Raw genomic sequence first — 17861 nt, 5'->3', positions numbered from 1 at the left:
GGCTCAACCAAGAGTGGCTTATCATCATTATCATTATCATCACGTGGCAGCAGCCGAATACTCTAAACGCACGTCGATGTTGATTCTAAACGTGCGGGGGGGAAAAGCCGGAGGACCCGAAGGGAAAAAAACAAGCAATCACGGCGGAGAGAGAGCGAGCGAGAGAGAGACGCAAACTCCAAATATACAGCAGGCGTCAGGCGTCAGGATCAAACCCATGACCTCCTGTGTACCATCACAAATGATCGTCCAACGAAGTGGCTGATCATTATCATCACCATCATCACGTGGACATTTACAGCAGCGGCCAAATCCCCTAAACGCGTGACGTCCATTGTTAAACGCGGAGGGATAAAAGTCCATTCCGTGGCTCCCATCGGTGACGAGTGGTACGCCCTCAACAGATGAACTGGTCCTACTGCCCCCCACCCCCCTCCAATTCACCAAGCCGCGCTGAGCACACGTGGCGCAGTGTGGTCAGACGGAATCCTCGTGACCGGCTCGGACGTTCTGGGGAGACCTTCATCCACCAGCAGGGGCATCGAAAAGAGTTGCACGTGTCAAGCGTGCGTTCATTCGCGGACCGCGTCTGCGTATTTCAAGCATTTGTGGGATTTCCACATTGCAAGCGGCACCTATCTCATCGGGTACCACTTGTAGACGCGTGTAGAATATTAATATTATTGTTGTGGGTTACTTCCAAGAGGCAGGCTGTTGTGAGAAGACCAAGACCAGGTTTATTTCATTTGTTCTTCACGCAGAGATACGGTTATTTATTGAACGTATTACCAAATAGAACGTTTGGAGCGTGCATTTTTTTTCAATTATTATTTACGATATCATCGGCGCGGTTTCACTCGCGCTCGCAACATCCTTCAGCTGCACTGCGCGCGCGAGAGGAGGTTAAAGCGTCACGCGCAGTCACTCTCCCCATGTCACACGAAGTTGTAACTAAAGTAGCAAGAGCAACACAAATATTATTAAATATGAGTCGGATTTAAGGGCTCGCGTGCCAGAGCGCTTAGGCACTTGATTTGCTGCTCCAGATGAATGCCGAATGATATCACAAAGAAATAAAAAAAGAGAGGTAGTAGGGTCCATTTGCGGTGAATTCAAAAGACTAAAAGCAATCCGAGTCTGTTTTTGCAGCGACCATTAACTGCTGAGTGGTTTAAGTCAGTAAAGCGTAGATGACTCCACCACCAACCCCCACCTCCCCTCCATCACCCCCCCAACCACCACCACATCCCTCCCCGCCCACCGTACAGCCCCCCCCCCGCCACCTCCCCCCCACTACCACCACACAACCGGCAAAATGAGATCACATCCTTCGCGAGAATCGCAAGGAAAGGAACCAAGCGGTAACTCACGATCGGTATAAACACGAGCGGAGCGCGCGTGACACCCACCGCAGCAGATACACGAGAGCGGTCTGACACACAATGGCACCGCACGGACGGACGCACGAGCAGGCGGGCGAGCGAACGAGCGCGCAAACGCGTTCGTGACGAGAAGCAACCACGATCGCGGCTCCGCCGTTTACGCTCGCAGGCCGTAGGGCGCGAGCGCCGTTAGCGAGCGCTTATTTAAATGTGGCAGGGGCACGCGGACGAGAGAGGCGGGCGGGCGGGCGGGCTGGCGGGCGTGAGGTCGTGAGCCGCTCACATATCAAACCTGGCCGCGCCTTGTCTCTCCGGCGCAAATGTCAACGGCCGCACCACCGCTGCGGCGGGGACGCACTGCTCTTTGGGCCGAGTTGACCTAGGGGAGATCCAGGACCGGTTCGGACGGCGCTCGCCCACTGATGTTGGCCGTGTCCAGGAATTGAACCGATGGGGCCGCCGGGTTCGTAGTGCGGCGGCGCCACCTCGAAAACGCGCGCAGATCGCAGCCGCGCGGAACCCACGCCAAACGGACACCTCAACTTGGGCCGCAAAAGACTCGGGCCCATCAGAACCGCTCGCGAGCACCTATATAGGCCACCGATGCCCATACGAGCGATGCAATTGTGGTAGGGGCCAGCACCACGTACTCTCGCCTGGCCACCTTTGACCCCCCCCCACCACCCCCGCCCCCCCCCACCAATCCATTACTGATGTCCACGACCACACCGCGCACACAAAAAACCAGAAACGTGTTTTTGTTTTTGCCCGAGTCAAAATCTGCAGGAGACCGGCGCACGTTGCGGGCACGCCGCAAAGCACCTCCCGCCGCGGATGGGTTCAGCGGGGCTGACTTTTGCCGATCCAGGCGAGACAACTCCGAGGCTGATTTGGCGACAGTGAGCCGGGCAGCGTTGTCACAGTGACAAGAGCCAAGCAACGAAACACAAAAAGTGCAGCGATCGAGCGAACAGAAATCGGCGGCGCACGAAACAAAAACATTTTAAGACAGCGGATCGTCCTGAGTTTGCACGGAGGGGTGGAGGAGTGGCGGAGGTCAGAGTCAATAAATGTTACCGCTCGAACCGCGAGAAGTCGCACTCGGACGTTCCCTGCGTGCGTGTCTTTCTTTTTGTTTTACGACAAAAAGATGCAAAGACGCCGCCGGGTCCACTGATGCAATCGGTGGGATAAGACGGCGTTGTTTTTTAGACTTTGCAATAAAGTTTTTTGTTGTTTTGCAAGGTGGCATCAAGCATCAATGTCCCATCGCGCCGAACGACGCGTCGGTGGTGGGGGGGGGCGGGTGCGGAGAGAGGCTTGCGTCGTTCATCCGCCGGGCGACCTGGATTCATCGCGTTGCACGGTCCCCGCGACCGACGTTCGATCACAATCACAATCTTTAGTGTGCAGGACACCGCTACGGTGCGTGTCCCGTGGTGTGTCACGTGACACTGCAGGACACCGCTACGGTGTGTGTCCCGTGGTGTGTCACGTGACACTGCAGGACACCGCTACAGTGCGTGTCTCGCGGTGTGTCACGTGACACTGCAGGACACCGCTACGGTGCGTGTCTCGCGGTGTGTCACGTGACACTACAGGACACCGCTACAGTGCGTGTCTCGCGGTGTGTCACGTGACACTGCAGGACACCGCTACAGTGTGTGTCTCGCGGTGTGTCACGTGACACTGCAGGACACCGCTACGGTGTGTGTCCCGCGCCGTCGCGTGACACTGCAGGACACCGCTACGGTGTGTGTCCCGCGCCGTCGCGTGACACTGCAGGACACCGCTGTGTGTGTGTATGCGCTCGTGTGCGTGCTCGCGTGCGTGCGTGCGTGCGTGCGTGCCTCTCGCGTGACCACAACGACGGTGACGAAGTTGACAACAATACTTCTTCTTCCTCCGAGCCGCTTTTTTTTATTTATATTGTTTGTGCTATCGCTTCGGCTTGCTGGCTCTCCACACCAACCCCCACCACCACCCACCCACCCCCCCGTCCACAACCAGACCCACCATCGCAGCAGCCCACGCCCAAGATCAATACGGCATGTCATAACAAGCTATTAAACGCGATGAAACGCATGGCGAGGAGGATGGAGGAGGAGGAGGAGGAGGGAAGAAGAGAGAGTGCGTGAGCGGCAAGAAGAGTTGGGGGTGGTGGTGGTGGTGGTGTGGGGGGGTTGAGGAGGGCCCCCTCTTGTGGGTGGGAGGGAGGGAGGGAAGGAAGGAGAGGAGAGAAAGGCGGGGCGGGGGGGAAGGAGTCGGGGAGGAGGCGGGAAGGGGTAGAGGCACAAATAGCCAGAGAGAGATGCCCTACACAGCTGTCAGCCATGATTGATGATCGGCACTAAAAACAGGCTGTGGAAAAGGAGGGGGGTGGATGGGGGGGTTTGAGGGGGGGGGGGTACAACCACAGTTTTAATGGGGAGGGGTCTGGCCCAGGGGTTGCTTGTTGGTGGTGAGATTTGGTGCGATGTAGAGGGTGGGGGGTGGAAGGGTTAGTGGGTGGGTAGGGGGGCACGGTGAGGGTTGGGGCAGAGGGGGGTGGGGGATGCTGGGTGGGTGTGTGGGTTCGATGTGTCCTCTGGGTTCCACATGGTGTGGAGGTGGTGGTGGGTGGGTGGGTGGGGAGGGAGGGAGGGGAGCGGATTGTTGGCGGGAGATTGTTGGTGGTGAGATTTGGTGAGATGGGAATCAGGCGGGAGGGAGGGAGGGACAGGGTCCGGGTTGGCGGGCTGGCGGGCTGGCTGGCTCCTAGGCGGTTCTCGTGGTCAGCTGGGTAGGAGGGGAGGGGGGGGCCTGTCTGACCTTTACAAAAGTTGCACACACACACACAGCGAGAGAGAGAGCGCCGGCCTCATAATTAATACACGCGGCCACGGCGCTTATTACTGGGTGTTGTCTTACACAGCTCGCTCTTGTTGTTTTTCTAGACGCCGATTGAATAAGCATCGTATGTCTCAAAACAAGGGACAAACGCACACACACACTCGCAACAACAGCCGACCCCGCGAGCGCACGCCGCATGCGATTGGCGAGATGTCAACTAACCTCGCCTGGTATGCGGGAGGTCGTGGGTTCGATCCCAAGCCCGACGAAGCCTGCTGTGTATTTGGGGTTACGCGTGTCTCCCTATGCCCCGTGATCGCGTGGATTTTTCTCCCCTGGTTCCTCCGCTTTTTCCCCCCCACCGCATTTGGAATCGACGTGCGTTCAAGGGTACTTTGGCTGCTGTACATTTCCACGCGACGAAAAGCCACTTCTCGTCGGGCTATCATTTACGATGGCCAAGCCGCTTCTGCAAAAGAGCGAAGTAACAGCTCAGTGGGGTCGGGGGGGGGCTAGGGGGCCTTACCAGGTAACAATTTTAAATAGTGTCAAACATCTTCTTGGTTCTTTCGGTAAAGTCTACGTGACTTTACCGAATGAACCAAGAAGATGAATCCCTGCAGTCACGAAAGCTTTAAATCGAAGTGTAAAATATATTTTTTAAGTCCGCTGTGCGCGGTCGTCACTGCGTCGTAGGAGTCTCAGGACTACCCGTGACGAACCAAACACGACAAACGCCTTCTCGTTGTTCTCTCTCTCACGAACCCGCAAGGTCCCTTTCACCACCGGCGGAGTCACGAACACGGCACAGGCTATTCGGGCCAAAACCAGCTGGCCAGCGGCAACTTTTGGCGTAGCGAGCGAGCGAAACCGCGGACTGCTCAAATACAAACTCCCGTGTCGAGCAGCGGATGGAGCAAATCGTCTTCCCGACGGGCGCGCTCCGCAATCGACCCACCGCTTTGGCCCAACAACAACAGGGCGAGCGTCTGTCGAGGCCGCAAGGCTCGAACGTCGAGGGCGGCCGATGCGGCCGTTAATAGGCCATCACCGACAGTAGCTGGTTCTGGACGGTGCTTTGTACGTGGGAGAGTTAGCAACAACGGGGGGGGGGGGGCAGTAGGGAGGGGGGGGCAACTCCCCCCCCACCCAGCCCAGCAGCAGAGCCTAGTTAACCTGGCCATGAGTTTTATTGCGTAACTGTTACGGGTCAAACGATGGAGAAATGTCAACACATGCCATATTGATTCAGGCACAAAAAAAAATAAAAAAAGGAGCTGCACCGCCACTCCATCCTGAATCGGCCCCATTCACATTCCAACCCCCCCTCCCTCTCTCTCTCTCCGCTCCCCCAGCATCTCCCCAACCCGACCACGTCACCCCCCCCCCTTCAATTCAAAGCGATAGGGGGGGGGGTGAACAGGCTATCGTATAGAGATGTCAGGCGCCCTTTTGCTTTCTTGCACATTGCGCAACGACTGAACAGTCCTCGATAAAAGAATGTCCGCTGCTTTTCTCTCCCCCCTCCCTCCCTCCTCCTCCCCCACCTCCTCTTCTCCATGATCACGTAGGGACGCGGTTGTGATTTTTTTTTAGTTGTTAGCGGCTTGCGCGCCAAAAAGCCACGACACGGGGAGAGGGGAGCGGGAGAGGATGGAGCGAGTGGAGGGGAGAGTCAGGGATGGATAGCTAATGGCGGGGAGGGGGGGGGGAGTTGCTTATTTAATTATTTCGACACTTCCAAACTTCCCCCCCCTCCTCCTTTTTCTCTCCCTCCCTCTCGCTCTCTCTCTCTCCCTTTCTTTCTCTCCGGTTAAAATAATGGTTGTTACGGCCGTGGTATGTCCAAACCACTCAATTACAAATTTCTTTTGGCGGTGTCATATAAAATTAAATAATAAAAGCCAACCCCCGCGCCCCCCCCCCGCGCCCCCCCCCCAGTTCTCCTTCACTCCTGCAGTGCTGAACACCAATCAAGAGCTGCCCCCCCCCGTCCACCACGTGGTTGACCGTCAAACTAATTCACTTCGTGGCAAAGTTTCTCGTGATTACCAGCGGCGACACGTCGCACTACTCAAATTGTTAATGTTGCGGATTTGCTGTCCAACACAGCGCTGGTGTGGGCTGAAGTGGTCAACTAATCGGCGCGTTTTGTGCACGTGAAAAAATACCTTACTCATTGGCTGTGTCGGGTGGTGGAGGGTTACAACACATTTATTAGACTCACGCTATCGAACCCGAAAACCTTCATTACGAATAATATTGGTCGCGAAAGCCTAGCTACGTGATTTTTCGATTTAAAGCTTTCGTGACTGCAGGAATTCATCTTCTTGGTTCTTTCGGTAAAGTCACGTAAGACCTGGTCTTCACCTGAGGACGGCGGCTTGCATTGTGGCCGAAACGTCGTGAGAATTATTTTATTATATTTGATTTTTTTATTTCCCTTCTACGTGACTTTACCGAAAGAACCAAGAAGACCTAGCTACGTGTTCAAGTTATTTACTTATTTATACATCTGTCTTAGGGGGGGTTATTATTTGGGGGGGGGGGGCTGGCGGCAGGGCTGGCGGCCCCCGACTGACGACGCTGGGTCCCGATGTAACCGCTGCGATGAACCCTCGGGACAAAATGAGCAAAGTTAGAGCAGGGGCGAGCGCCAGCCAGCGGGCGTGCGGGCGGGCGAGCGAGCGGGCGAGCGGGGGCCAAGCTCAGTCTAATAAGCGGCTTGGAAACTATAATTACCCTGAAAGAGGCACTCAGTCTCATAAATAAGGAATTTGGCCGATCCTCCCTGGGGCCTATATCGGCAAAATACAATTTCCTTTTAAAGGAAATCATTAGTGCAGAAGGAAGCTGTCTCTCTGCACAGGCCCGGGACAAAGAACCATTAAATAAAAAAAAGTGGGGGGGGGGGGGGGGGAGGGGAGATGTTGGGTGGTGGTGGCAGTATTTTTGGGGGGGTTGAGAAGTCGGGGTTGGTTGATGGTTGGGTGGGTGGGTGGTGTTTGTGGGGGGGGGGGTTAGTGGCGGGCACAATGATGGGGAGGGGACGGAGGGACGGAGGGAGCGGTGGCGTCAGTGAGAAGCCTGGGGGGGGGGGGGGTTACGGTGGTGGCGCGGACATTACGAGCCAGAAGAAATATGCTTTATTTATTAAACAGTGGAAAATTGCTGAGCTGGCACAGACAAGTTTATAGCAGTGGGACAAGCAAGGTCATCATTAGGGGGAGCGGGCGGGCGGGCGAGCGGGCGGGCGCTAGGAGGGAGGGGGCAATGGAGGGTCCGAGTCACCGAGTCGCTTGGCTCCAATCTGCCCGTCCGCGGCCCACCCCGTTGACTTCGGGGTAGGCAGGGAGGGATTTTATTTCCCCAAACACGAGGGGGCGGTAGGAGGGATGGAGAGGAGGTGGCGGCGGAGGGGGGGGGGCCCGGGAGGAGACGGCAGACAAACTGGCCATCGGCTACTTCGCGTTTCAAGTGGCGGCGCAACGAAGCGACAGAATTTTTGACTCTTTGACGCACGCACGCGCGGCGCAGACGTAAACTTCAACAAGGGCAGCGAGCGGTGCAAAGTTACGATCCTGGCTCAGCCGGCCTCTCGCAGCCCGGCATCCACGGCGGAGAGGGCCAGGCCGGGGGGGGGGGGGGAGTTCGCTTTCACGACCAGAGAATTCGCACCCGCAGTGTCGAGAGAGTGGCGTGGAGCAGAGGTCGCAACCGGGTACCCGATACCCGTACCCTACCCGATACCCGTACCCGATACCCGGCTACCCGTACCCGGTCGGGTACGGGTAGCCGTTTGTGACCCTGGTGCAGCCGGGTACGGGTAGACCGTGAGTCACTGGTGAGTAACCGTTTGTCACTCATTTCGGGTAGGGTACGGGTAGTACCTGGCCGGGTACGGGTACCGGTACCCGTTTGAGACCCTGGTGCGGCCGGGTACGTGTAAGGAATCAAAACCCGTTTGCGACCTCTGGCGTGGAGAGTCGAGCTGGTGGCCGGCGTGTGCCGTGTGCCGTGGGGAGCACGAGTTGAGTTCTCGCTCACGTCACCGCCAACACCGGTGACGATTATCTGAACCGGTCCTGGGCCTCACCCCCCCACCCACCAAGTAGATGCAGCCTCACGTAGCTGGTGCGGTGTTGTGGTAAACGTCGCTGCTGGGGAAACAAAGGCGGCGGGGGGTGGAGCTGGCCACCTACCCCCTCGTGTGCCGTGCCGGCCTTCGTAGGTGCTGCTTGTTAACTGTTAAGGCTACACGGGAGGGGGTGGTGGGGGGGGAAATCCGCTTAGTTTCCCAGATCCGACAAGATTTGGCGGGCGTTCGAGCCGATTTGGCCAACGTGCGCTTCGGCGGGGAGAATGAAGAAAAACTGACAAGAGAATAGGGATTAATTGTCTCGAGTAATTTCTCTTTGATTATGAATGGAACCCCCCCCCCCTCCCAGTGAATGAATGGTGGCCAGTGTCTCTCTCTGCAAGGCCGCTTCACGCCTCGATTTGGTACTCGGAATCAGAATGTATATTTTTTCGTGTTTTTATATACCGGAGGAATCCGATGAGCTACGAAGCTCTTTTTGATTTACAGATGTCCAGTTAGGGGGCGAGCGGGTGGGCTCAGCAAGCTACAACAACAGCAAACAAAACAACAACAACACAACAACAACAACAACACGATCGGCGTGCAAAGCATAGGGGGACCGGTAGAGAAAACCACTTCTCGGACCCCAGAAATATTTTTTGTTTATTGCACAGTTTCTGGGAACGAAGCTGCGGGTTAACCGCTCGTGAAGGGGGCTCAATTGGGGGGTGCGGGCGTGGGTGGGGGGCTGAAGAGGGCTCAGCCCCCCCCCACCCTTCTGAATTCTCATAGTCCAAGTCGTGCCCCGTACCGGATGATGTATACACATAGAGATGGTGAGAGAGCTTAGAGCAGCATGTCTGGCAGACAACAACAGACTGCATCGTCACTCACTCCGTTTAGGGTTTGTTTGAAGTTTGTGTAACATTGTCTGAGTTGTGACCCCCCCCCCCCCTCGTAAGCTTATGCATGCCCGCCCCCCACCCTCTTTCAATAAGGTCATGGCACGGGCCTGGCTTAATGGCGAGTTTAGTGATCGCAGAGATGCCAAGATTTCATAAACAATATATTTAATTTACAGCCCTTTGCCAATCCACTGCTGGATAAAGAAAGCCTGACATGTCGTTCGTGGGGGGTTGTTTGACCGTACTTCCCCATGCTGGTCCATGCCGGTTGTTCGTATTGTGCAGGGAGCCCGGAGACCGATTCGGAAATCGCTCGCGACTGATGTTTGCCGTGGCCTGAAGTCGAACTGGGGTCGCCAAGGCTCGGAGTGCGGTGCGCGCTCGCCACCGTGCCGCTCCTCCACCCCCCCTTGCTTGGTACAGATGGAAAGTTATAAATATTTAGATTTTTTTTAGTTGAACGTGGACACCCAGAACGGACCCAGCAGCAAGCGTAGTGACCCAGCGGCTGGTGCCGTGATTCTCACAGTCTGTGCCGTAACGTTCCTCTACTACATTTACCCGCGTGCTGATCACCCGTACCAATGCCCTCATTTGTTTCCTAGATGACCGGTAGCTTTGCCCCCTAGGGTGGGTGAAGGTGTGGGGGGTGCGTCTTACTTTCATGGTGAGATGTTAACTACCTCGCCTGGTATGCAGGAGATCGTGGGTTTGATCCTGACGCTGACGCCTGCTGCTGTGTATTTGGAGTTTCCGTGTCTCTCTCTCATCATCATCACGGTGGCTGGGAGATATTAACTACCTCGCCTGGTATGCAGGAGATCGTGGGTTTGATCCTGACCCTGACGCCTGCTGCTGTGTATTTGGAGTTTGCGTGTCTCTCTTTCATCATCACGGTGGCTAGGAAATGTTAACTACCTCGAAGGGTGTGCAGGAGGTCGTGGGTTAGATCCTGACCCTGACGCCTGCTGCTGTGTATTTGGAGTTTGCGTGTCTCTCTTTAATCATCATGGTGGCTAGGAGATGTTAACTACCTCGCCTGGTATGCAGGAGGTCGTGGGTTCGATCCCGATACTGACGCCTGCTGCTGTATATTTGGAGTTTCCGTGTCTCTCTCTCATCATCATCACCACGGTGGCTGGGAGATGTTAACTACCTCGCCTGGTATACAGGAGGTCGTGTGTTCGATCCCGACACTGACGCCTGCTGCTGTGTATTTGGAGTTTGCGTGCCTCTCTCTCTCTCATCATCATCACGGTGGCTGGGAGATGTTAACTACCTCGCCTGGTATACAGGAGGTCGTGGGTTCGTTCCCGACCCTGACGCCTGCTGCTGTATATTTGGAGTTTGCGTGCCTCACTTGCTCTCTCTTTCTCCCCGTAGTCGCTTGGTTTTTTTCTCCAGGCCCTCCGGTTTTTTCCACTCCACATTTAGAATCGAGATCACGCGTTTAGAGTATTTGGCTGCTATAAATGTCCACGTGATGATGATGATAAGGCCCCACTTGGTTGAGCAATCATTCGTGATATAGCCATGTCCGCTTCTGAAAAAGAAGCTACGTATCTCAGTGGGGCCTTACCTGGTCAAGTAAAAAGTTGTTCAGTTTCTTTGTTTACTTTCCAGTTGTGGAAAAATAATTGGTTCGTCCTCGTGCTTGAATGTAACACCCCTGCGTTTGTAAAGGTGATGGTGCACGTCTCGTGACTTCTCACCAGGCTCGGTAGATAAAGGAGCCAGGCTCGGTATGATTGACCTGTTTGCTTAAACAGTGAAACTTGGCACAGTGCCACGTTACTAAATGGTTTTCCCAGCCAACCTGTATTACACCTCGCGAAAGGTTAAGCACTTGCCAGTTTCGTTTAACTTTATCGGCCCTAAAAAAAAAACCTTCATTTTATTACTATTATTATCGTAAGGTAAAAAAAGATATCAACCTTTTCATTACCCTGACTTTTGAGTCGTATTATTATTACATGAAATATCAGGTTTCGGCGCTTGAAATTGCAACGAATTACATTTTCAGCCCTTTGTAAATGTACATCCGAATGAAGGCCTCTTGCATGCCCCTCACACAGAATCTATCAAGGGGGTTTCTTTGACCATACTTCACCACGCTGGGTAGTGCCGATTTGCTTACGTGATCACCCGGCCACCGATGTTAGCCGGTGGCCAGTAACTAGGTTCATAGTGAATAAAACATTTGCAAACATATTAGCAGTTGCAGTTTAACACGTGATGTATTCAATTCAACATCGTGTAGGTGTATGGGGAGCAGCCTTGCTTTGTGCCTCGTGACTTCAGTCAGTGGCGAGAGATATCAAAACCGGCCCTGGGTCCTCCCCTAGGTCGACTCAGCCTCAGATGAGGCAGTGTGCGCGCGCGCGTGTGTGAACATCACCGGGGAGACGGAGGCAGCCGGGCGTGCTCTAGGCAACATGAACTGCCGGCCTCCGTAACACTTGACCCAACACAACACGTGGCTATACGGGGGATCATCGTCTTTTGTGCCCCCCCCTCCAGCCCGCGTGCGTGTATCGCCCCGTTCGATGCGTCTACTGCCGCGATTCCGACCTGCCCGTCGCTGCTCCGACTTGGCGAGGTCACGCGCCGTGAATGGCGCTCGCCTCTGCGTTGCTCTCCATTTGAAACGGCGATTAATAAAACGCGCGAGCAGGTCAAGGCCCTCTACCGCGTTTGCTCGAGCGCCCGAACCATCTTTATTCTTTGCGCGCGCGTGTGTGCGTGCGCGTGTTTTGCGCGCGTATATATTTGATGACGTCCTGCCGGACATCTGTGGGGGATAAAAAAGCTTCATAGCTCATCGGATTCCTCCAGTATAATAAATAAACATTCCTATTTGCCTCCGTGTGTGTGTGTGTGTGAGCGTGTACAGCGGGCGGTTAACCCTTCCGTGTTAGGCTCAAATGATGTCAACAAAACGCAAAATAAGACACACACGGGCACTCGCGGACGGAGCGATCGCGAGTGTGAGATGACTGTAAATGTCTCCTACGAGCTCAGGCGTTCAGAAGAACGATCGAGGGGGAAGGGGGGCGGGCGACGCCCCTAGATTTAGAACCCCCCCAAAGCGCTCAAACGTGGCACGGCGCTGTTCGGAAACACATGCTGGCACCGTCGCCGAGTGCGAGGAGTAACTAACGGGGGATTCTCCGCATCGAGCGTTCAATACGATGAGAGTGGAGGAGGAGGAGTAGGGGGGGGGCAGGGTGGTGGGGGGGCAGTGGGGGGGGTCTGCGTCGATCAACGCCCGACACTAGTGACGTCTCTTCCCCGCTGGAAATGAGGGTGGGGGGGGCACTGCCAAGCGGTGTCCCTGGGATTGTGTGCGGTTGGCCATCTGAGGTCGGAGTGTATCTGGGGATTTTTTTGGACGACGTTCAATTGAAATGTCTCATCATCATCATCATTATAACAATAATCACGATAGTTTACTTACTCATCCAGGAAGGCCGCGGGGTTACGCGACGCGCAAAAAATCGGGCATCCGTAAGAAGCTCGCGAAGGAGGCTGCGTTCATTGGCTGTGTGCGTTGCAGCCGGCGCGTTTAACCCCCCCCCCTGCCCCCCAGCGATGATTAAATCCCAACTGCCGTATCGAAATCGTGATCGGAAATCAACCAAACGCCAATCCGGAGTGCTTATGGCCTCAGCACTGCGTAACTCGCGCTGTGACAGGGAATGCTCCCCCCCTCCCCCCCACTGCTGCCCCCCTCCTCCTGCTGAAGATGACACTGCAGAACTACTTCCAGAGTCCTCTCTCACCCAATATCGGAGGGCGCACGCACGCTCATCCCCACTCGGCAGAGAATATTCCCGGCGTGTCAATCACCCGATAGATTTTTGTTACGTGACGTTACCCGCTATCAATTTATATATATATCTATTATTTTAAGGCCGCGGTGTTATTGGCAAACGTGTCGAGCTCATTTCGATAACATTTGAGAGAGACGTTCACCGCGACAGGATTGTGGGGACCGAGGGGCGAGCAAAATGACCTCTCTAGGCTGGCTGGAGAGCCCGACGGATTGACGATCACCGATGGCCAGAGGTCGCAACCGGGTACCCGATACCCGTACCCTGCCCGATACTCGGCTACCCGTACCCGGCCAGGTACGGGTACCCGTTTGTGACCCTGGTGCGGCCGGGTACGGGTACGGGTAGGCCGTGAGTCACTGGTGATTCACCGTTTGTCACTCATTTCGGGTAGGGTACGGGTAGGGAACGGGTACCCGTACCCGGCCTGGTACGGGTACGGGTACCCATTTGCGACCCTGGTGCGGCCGGGTACGGGTACGGGTAAGGAATCAAAACCCGTTTGCGACCTCTGCCGATGGCTGGCTCGGAGATCTGAGGGCGCCTGCGTCGGCTCCGATATAACCGCAGGCTCCGGATTACAAGACGCACCACCACGAACTTTCGCTTGACAGCGCACGGTGGAAGAGAACGCGTCACATCATTCCGGGTGACAGTGTACTTATACGTAACCGGGGTTTTTGTAACTTTTATATGGCGTGGGGCGGACAGTAACGGCGGCGCATGGTGTGGTGCGGGCGCACTGCTTGTTACTTAAAGGAGTGTCTTACAATTCGGAGAATTACCGGAAAACTTTTCTCGGGGTGATACCTGCACCACTTTCAACAGCAGCAGTGCCACTGGCACCTGGTAGGAATATAGAGATTGTGCTGGAGAGCCAAGCCACAACATTTACAATCCGAGTACGACGTTTCGCCAGCAGTTCCAGCTAGCTTCTTCAGGCGACAGCCAGATTTGTGGAGAAGTCCACCTGTTTCACATCTGACTGTCGCCTGATGAAGCTGATTGTAATTACTGGCGAAACGTCGTACTCGGAATGTAAATGTTGTGGCTTGGCTCTCCAACACACCGGTTAGTGCTGTACTAGTATACTACACTACAATATACACTACACTATACACTACACTATACACTAGTGCTGTGCTAGGGACGAATTGGCCACGTTCTGTTTACGTGACAACCCTTGCCAGTTGGCTGTGTCGGGTGGTGGCGGGTTTCACGACACATTTATTTACTTACGCGATCTAACACAAAAAACCTCCACTAAGGATAGATTGTGCTCAAATTGTAAATGTTGTGGGTTTACTCTGCTGAACTAGGTAACGAATTGGCACGTTCTGTTCACGTGACGAACCTGACTGATTTGGCCGTGTCGGATGGTGGTGGCGGGTTTAAGGACACAGTTATATTTACGCGATCCAACCCAAAAGAGAAACCTCTATTACGGCAAATACATATTACGCTCGACCGTGCCGTGTGCACCCGTGTGTGCGCGTGCGTGTGCGTGGTGAACTTCTCTCACACCGCCACGTAGCGGTGCCGCATGTCGTTTAGCTCTGCGAGGGGGGGCGCGTCCTGAGCTGCACTAACCTTCTGAATCGTGGCAAAATGAGCGGATCCAAAGGATTTAACGCGAAGGGGCTGTTGAAAAGGACAACAGTTCAGTGTAAGTGCCGAAACACAGAGGGCATGATGATAATAATAATAGTAGTCGTAGTAATAATAATTAATCGTTATTTTTGTAAGAGCGCAAATAATTCACGTGAATAAGCAGCACAAATTATAACGATGATTAAAACAATGACGACGGTAAAAAATGTTTAAAAAACAACGCGCCATGATTAAACCTCAACACAATACAATTCAAATAATGATCATAATGCAAAAAATATGAGGACAAATGAAACACATGCGGTGAGTTGTGAGACAGGCACGATGCTGGGCCGGTGGATCGTGATGTGCGTAGAGTGACCAGAGTGGTGAGGTATGGTCAAAAATCTCCTCCCCCGCCCCCCCAACGCCCAACGCCCACCCCCCATATTATCTGTCTGCTGCTATCAATTCCCACGTGATGATGAGCCGCTTCGTCGAGCGGCCATTCGTGATAGCCAGGTCGTTTCTGACAGTGGGGCCTTACCTAGTAAAAAAAATAAATAAAGAAATCGATGGAGCAGTGAAATTGGCTCAAGGACAAGTGCACGATGGATTATTGTTGTTGTTGTATTGTTGTTGTTATTGTATCGCAAGATCGTCGCGTCGATACCGAAAGCCCGCGACGCGCGCGTAAGTATCCCGTACAATCAACGCATACACGTCGTAGGCAATTGGCGTTGAGAGACTCCCTGCGTGTCACTAGAGGCCGCTACCAATCTCATCGCGACATCCATTCATGCCGAACGGTGAAAGATCAAATCGATGTTCGCACGGAAGATGCTTCAGTATTTTATTATTACTCGACAAACGGTAAGAAGAAGAAGCCTACTCTATGCACGCACGCTGCCGTGGCCCTGCCGGAATTTGAAAAGAAACTCAACTATTTTATTTAACCAGGTAAAGCCCGCGGAGATATTCGATATTTTTCTGAGGTGACCTGTCCGCACACGATAAGCTCGTGGCAGTGGCCGCTGACGATATCGCGCGGGAATTTATAGCCGCGGCCCAACAAATCTTAAAGCGTGCCGATTCTAAATGTGGAGGAAGATGAGGGCAAACCCAGATGAACCCGTAGTCAAATCCACGCTACGACCACCACGGGGGGTGAGAGAGAGAGAGAGTGAGAGACATCACGTACAACAACAGGCATCGCCAGGGTCCGGGATCGAACCCACGGGCCTCCTGCGTACCAGTCGAGGGAGATCACATCTCCTGGCCACTACGGTGCCCCCAAGCTCATGACAAGACGTGGCTTCTGAATGCAGAAGAGCGAGGGGGGGGGGGCCCGGTGGCGGGGGGGGGCGTCCCCAGGCACAAGCCTAAATAACCGCGGCGGTGGGGCGATGGAATCCGGCGGCGGCCGCAGCAACATCATCGGCGTTCGCGCGCTCACTCGGCCCGCCACACACACACGCACACGTGCGCACGTGCATGAGCGGGGCCCACGCACGAACCGAGCCATTGTCCTGCTGCCCCGTCCCTTGAGCTATTTCCACTGCCCCCCGCCCCAATCCCCCCCCCCAACCATCTACCCACTATTGTAACACGCGCGACATTAACAATTCCTTAATTGCACACAAGCACGCACGCACGCACAAAGACCGCATTCTTCCTCGCTGTTGCGTCCAAGATAGACCGCCGCCACGGACACACAAAAAAAAAGCCTACGAGCTGGAGCTGCGAGCGCCCTACAAGTCGGACAGGGAAAGGAAATTGACGGCGTGGATGATTGCCGTCGCTGGCTGTCAGTATCGCACGCCCCTACCCAGCCACGTTTGTGCTCCGTGATGATGGACGATGTCGACGTTGTTTACGTCGACGACGATGACGATGATGATGATGGTGGCGGTCGTCAAACGCTCGCTGGTACTCATTACATGTTGTTCCGAGAGGGCGGCGAGCGGACGGCCAGCGTTCGAGACCCAACGACTGAGTATGCAGCCCAAAAAGTGAGCGAACGCGTCGACCGCGGAGATCGGAAACGATGAAGTCAGCTTCGTGCGCCGGTGCCGGACGGCTCGGGACGACGACGACGACGGGCGGTGGCCATAACACCAGCCGGCCACTTATTATTTGAGGGCCGAAATCAACCGACGGGAGTAACAGTTGACCAGAACAAAAATAAAAAGTACCATTGTTGCAAAAGCACGTGGCCAGGAATGAACCGTGGCCGCCCTCCGAACCGGCTGAACAGGCAGCACGGACCGGCCCCTTGCCACGCGAACGCAGAATTACCACCACTAGCCACATCTACCCGCGCGTCTCCTGCAGGTGATTTCCGCGCAAGGCAACGAGAGAGAGAGAGGGGGGGGGGGCACGTTCACTAAACGCCGCAGTCAATAACATACTAATCTGTGCCGGAATGCTGCCACCACCTTCTATTGGCAGGGGACTCGGGAGAGACTGGGCTGCCTGCCGAGCGTTACGCTGCCAAGAAATCGTGCCAAAACCGCAGAAGAAGTGAGAGTGGTGCGGGGGGTGGGCGGTCTGACTGCTGCCAGCAATCGGCGCAGAAGTGGCAGCCATCCAAGGACTACATGTAAACACGGCGCTACGCACGGTAGCCTTGGCATCCAGCCCGGAGACCTAGTGACACACTTAACGGGAGCTGCAGGCGTGCACGCACACACACGCGCGCGCCAACGCACACACGCACGCGCGCGCGCTCCCGTACGAACTCGCACGCTCAACACGAGTTCACGCGAGCACACGGGCACGGCGGAGGTGAACACACACACATACACACGGGGGCACGTGGGCCGGAACACACGGACGCGAGCGTGTACACGCAATTCTGGCATGCAATCACTCGCGCCTACACGCGTGTCTGACCTCAATTTTGGCAATGACGATGATGGCGATGATGATGATTATGACCAAAGTGTTTTTGGCGTCTGCGTGCTGGGAATGTGCTGCGAAGACTGTTAACACTGAAACCTATGTCTCTCTCTCTCTCTCTGAAATTCGATGTTACGGAGTACGCTTCGTGCACCCGACGTTCCGTTTGTTCGCTGTTATTTAGATGGCTGCATGCAAATGAGCGCCAAATCACCTGGCATTAATTGATGAAACTAAAATATTGATTTGTTATTTTAACAGGTAAGGTCCCACCGACTTGTGTAGCTCTTTTCTCAGAAGCGACTCTGGCTATCACAAATGATGGCTCAACGAAGCG

The 17861-nt window shown here is 54.8% G+C and overlaps 1 protein-coding gene across 5 annotated transcripts in view; it reads right to left on the bottom strand.

The window, feature by feature from the left end:
• ARID3A (AT-rich interaction domain 3A) overlaps positions 1-17861 on the bottom strand; it is a 306578-nt gene that overhangs the window by 183350 nt on the left and 105367 nt on the right. For 4 of the 5 annotated variants that reach the window (XM_061557738.1, XM_061558016.1, XM_061557851.1 and 1 more), the window contains exon 3: positions 14624-14674. The exons of the other annotated variant lie outside the window; for it this stretch is intronic. In XM_061557738.1, the coding sequence (XP_061413722.1) occupies positions 14624-14674 (51 nt within the window). The remainder of the gene's footprint in view (positions 1-14623; positions 14675-17861) is intronic. 5 annotated transcript variants of the gene reach the window in all.

Source organism: Lethenteron reissneri, chromosome 1 (assembly GCF_015708825.2).
Source record: "Lethenteron reissneri isolate LAM-NWPU_2019-01 chromosome 1, ASM1570882v1, whole genome shotgun sequence".
NCBI classification, from domain to species: Eukaryota; Metazoa; Chordata; class Hyperoartia; order Petromyzontiformes; family Petromyzontidae; genus Lethenteron; species Lethenteron reissneri.
This window is presented reverse-complemented; position numbering and strand designations above follow the sequence as displayed.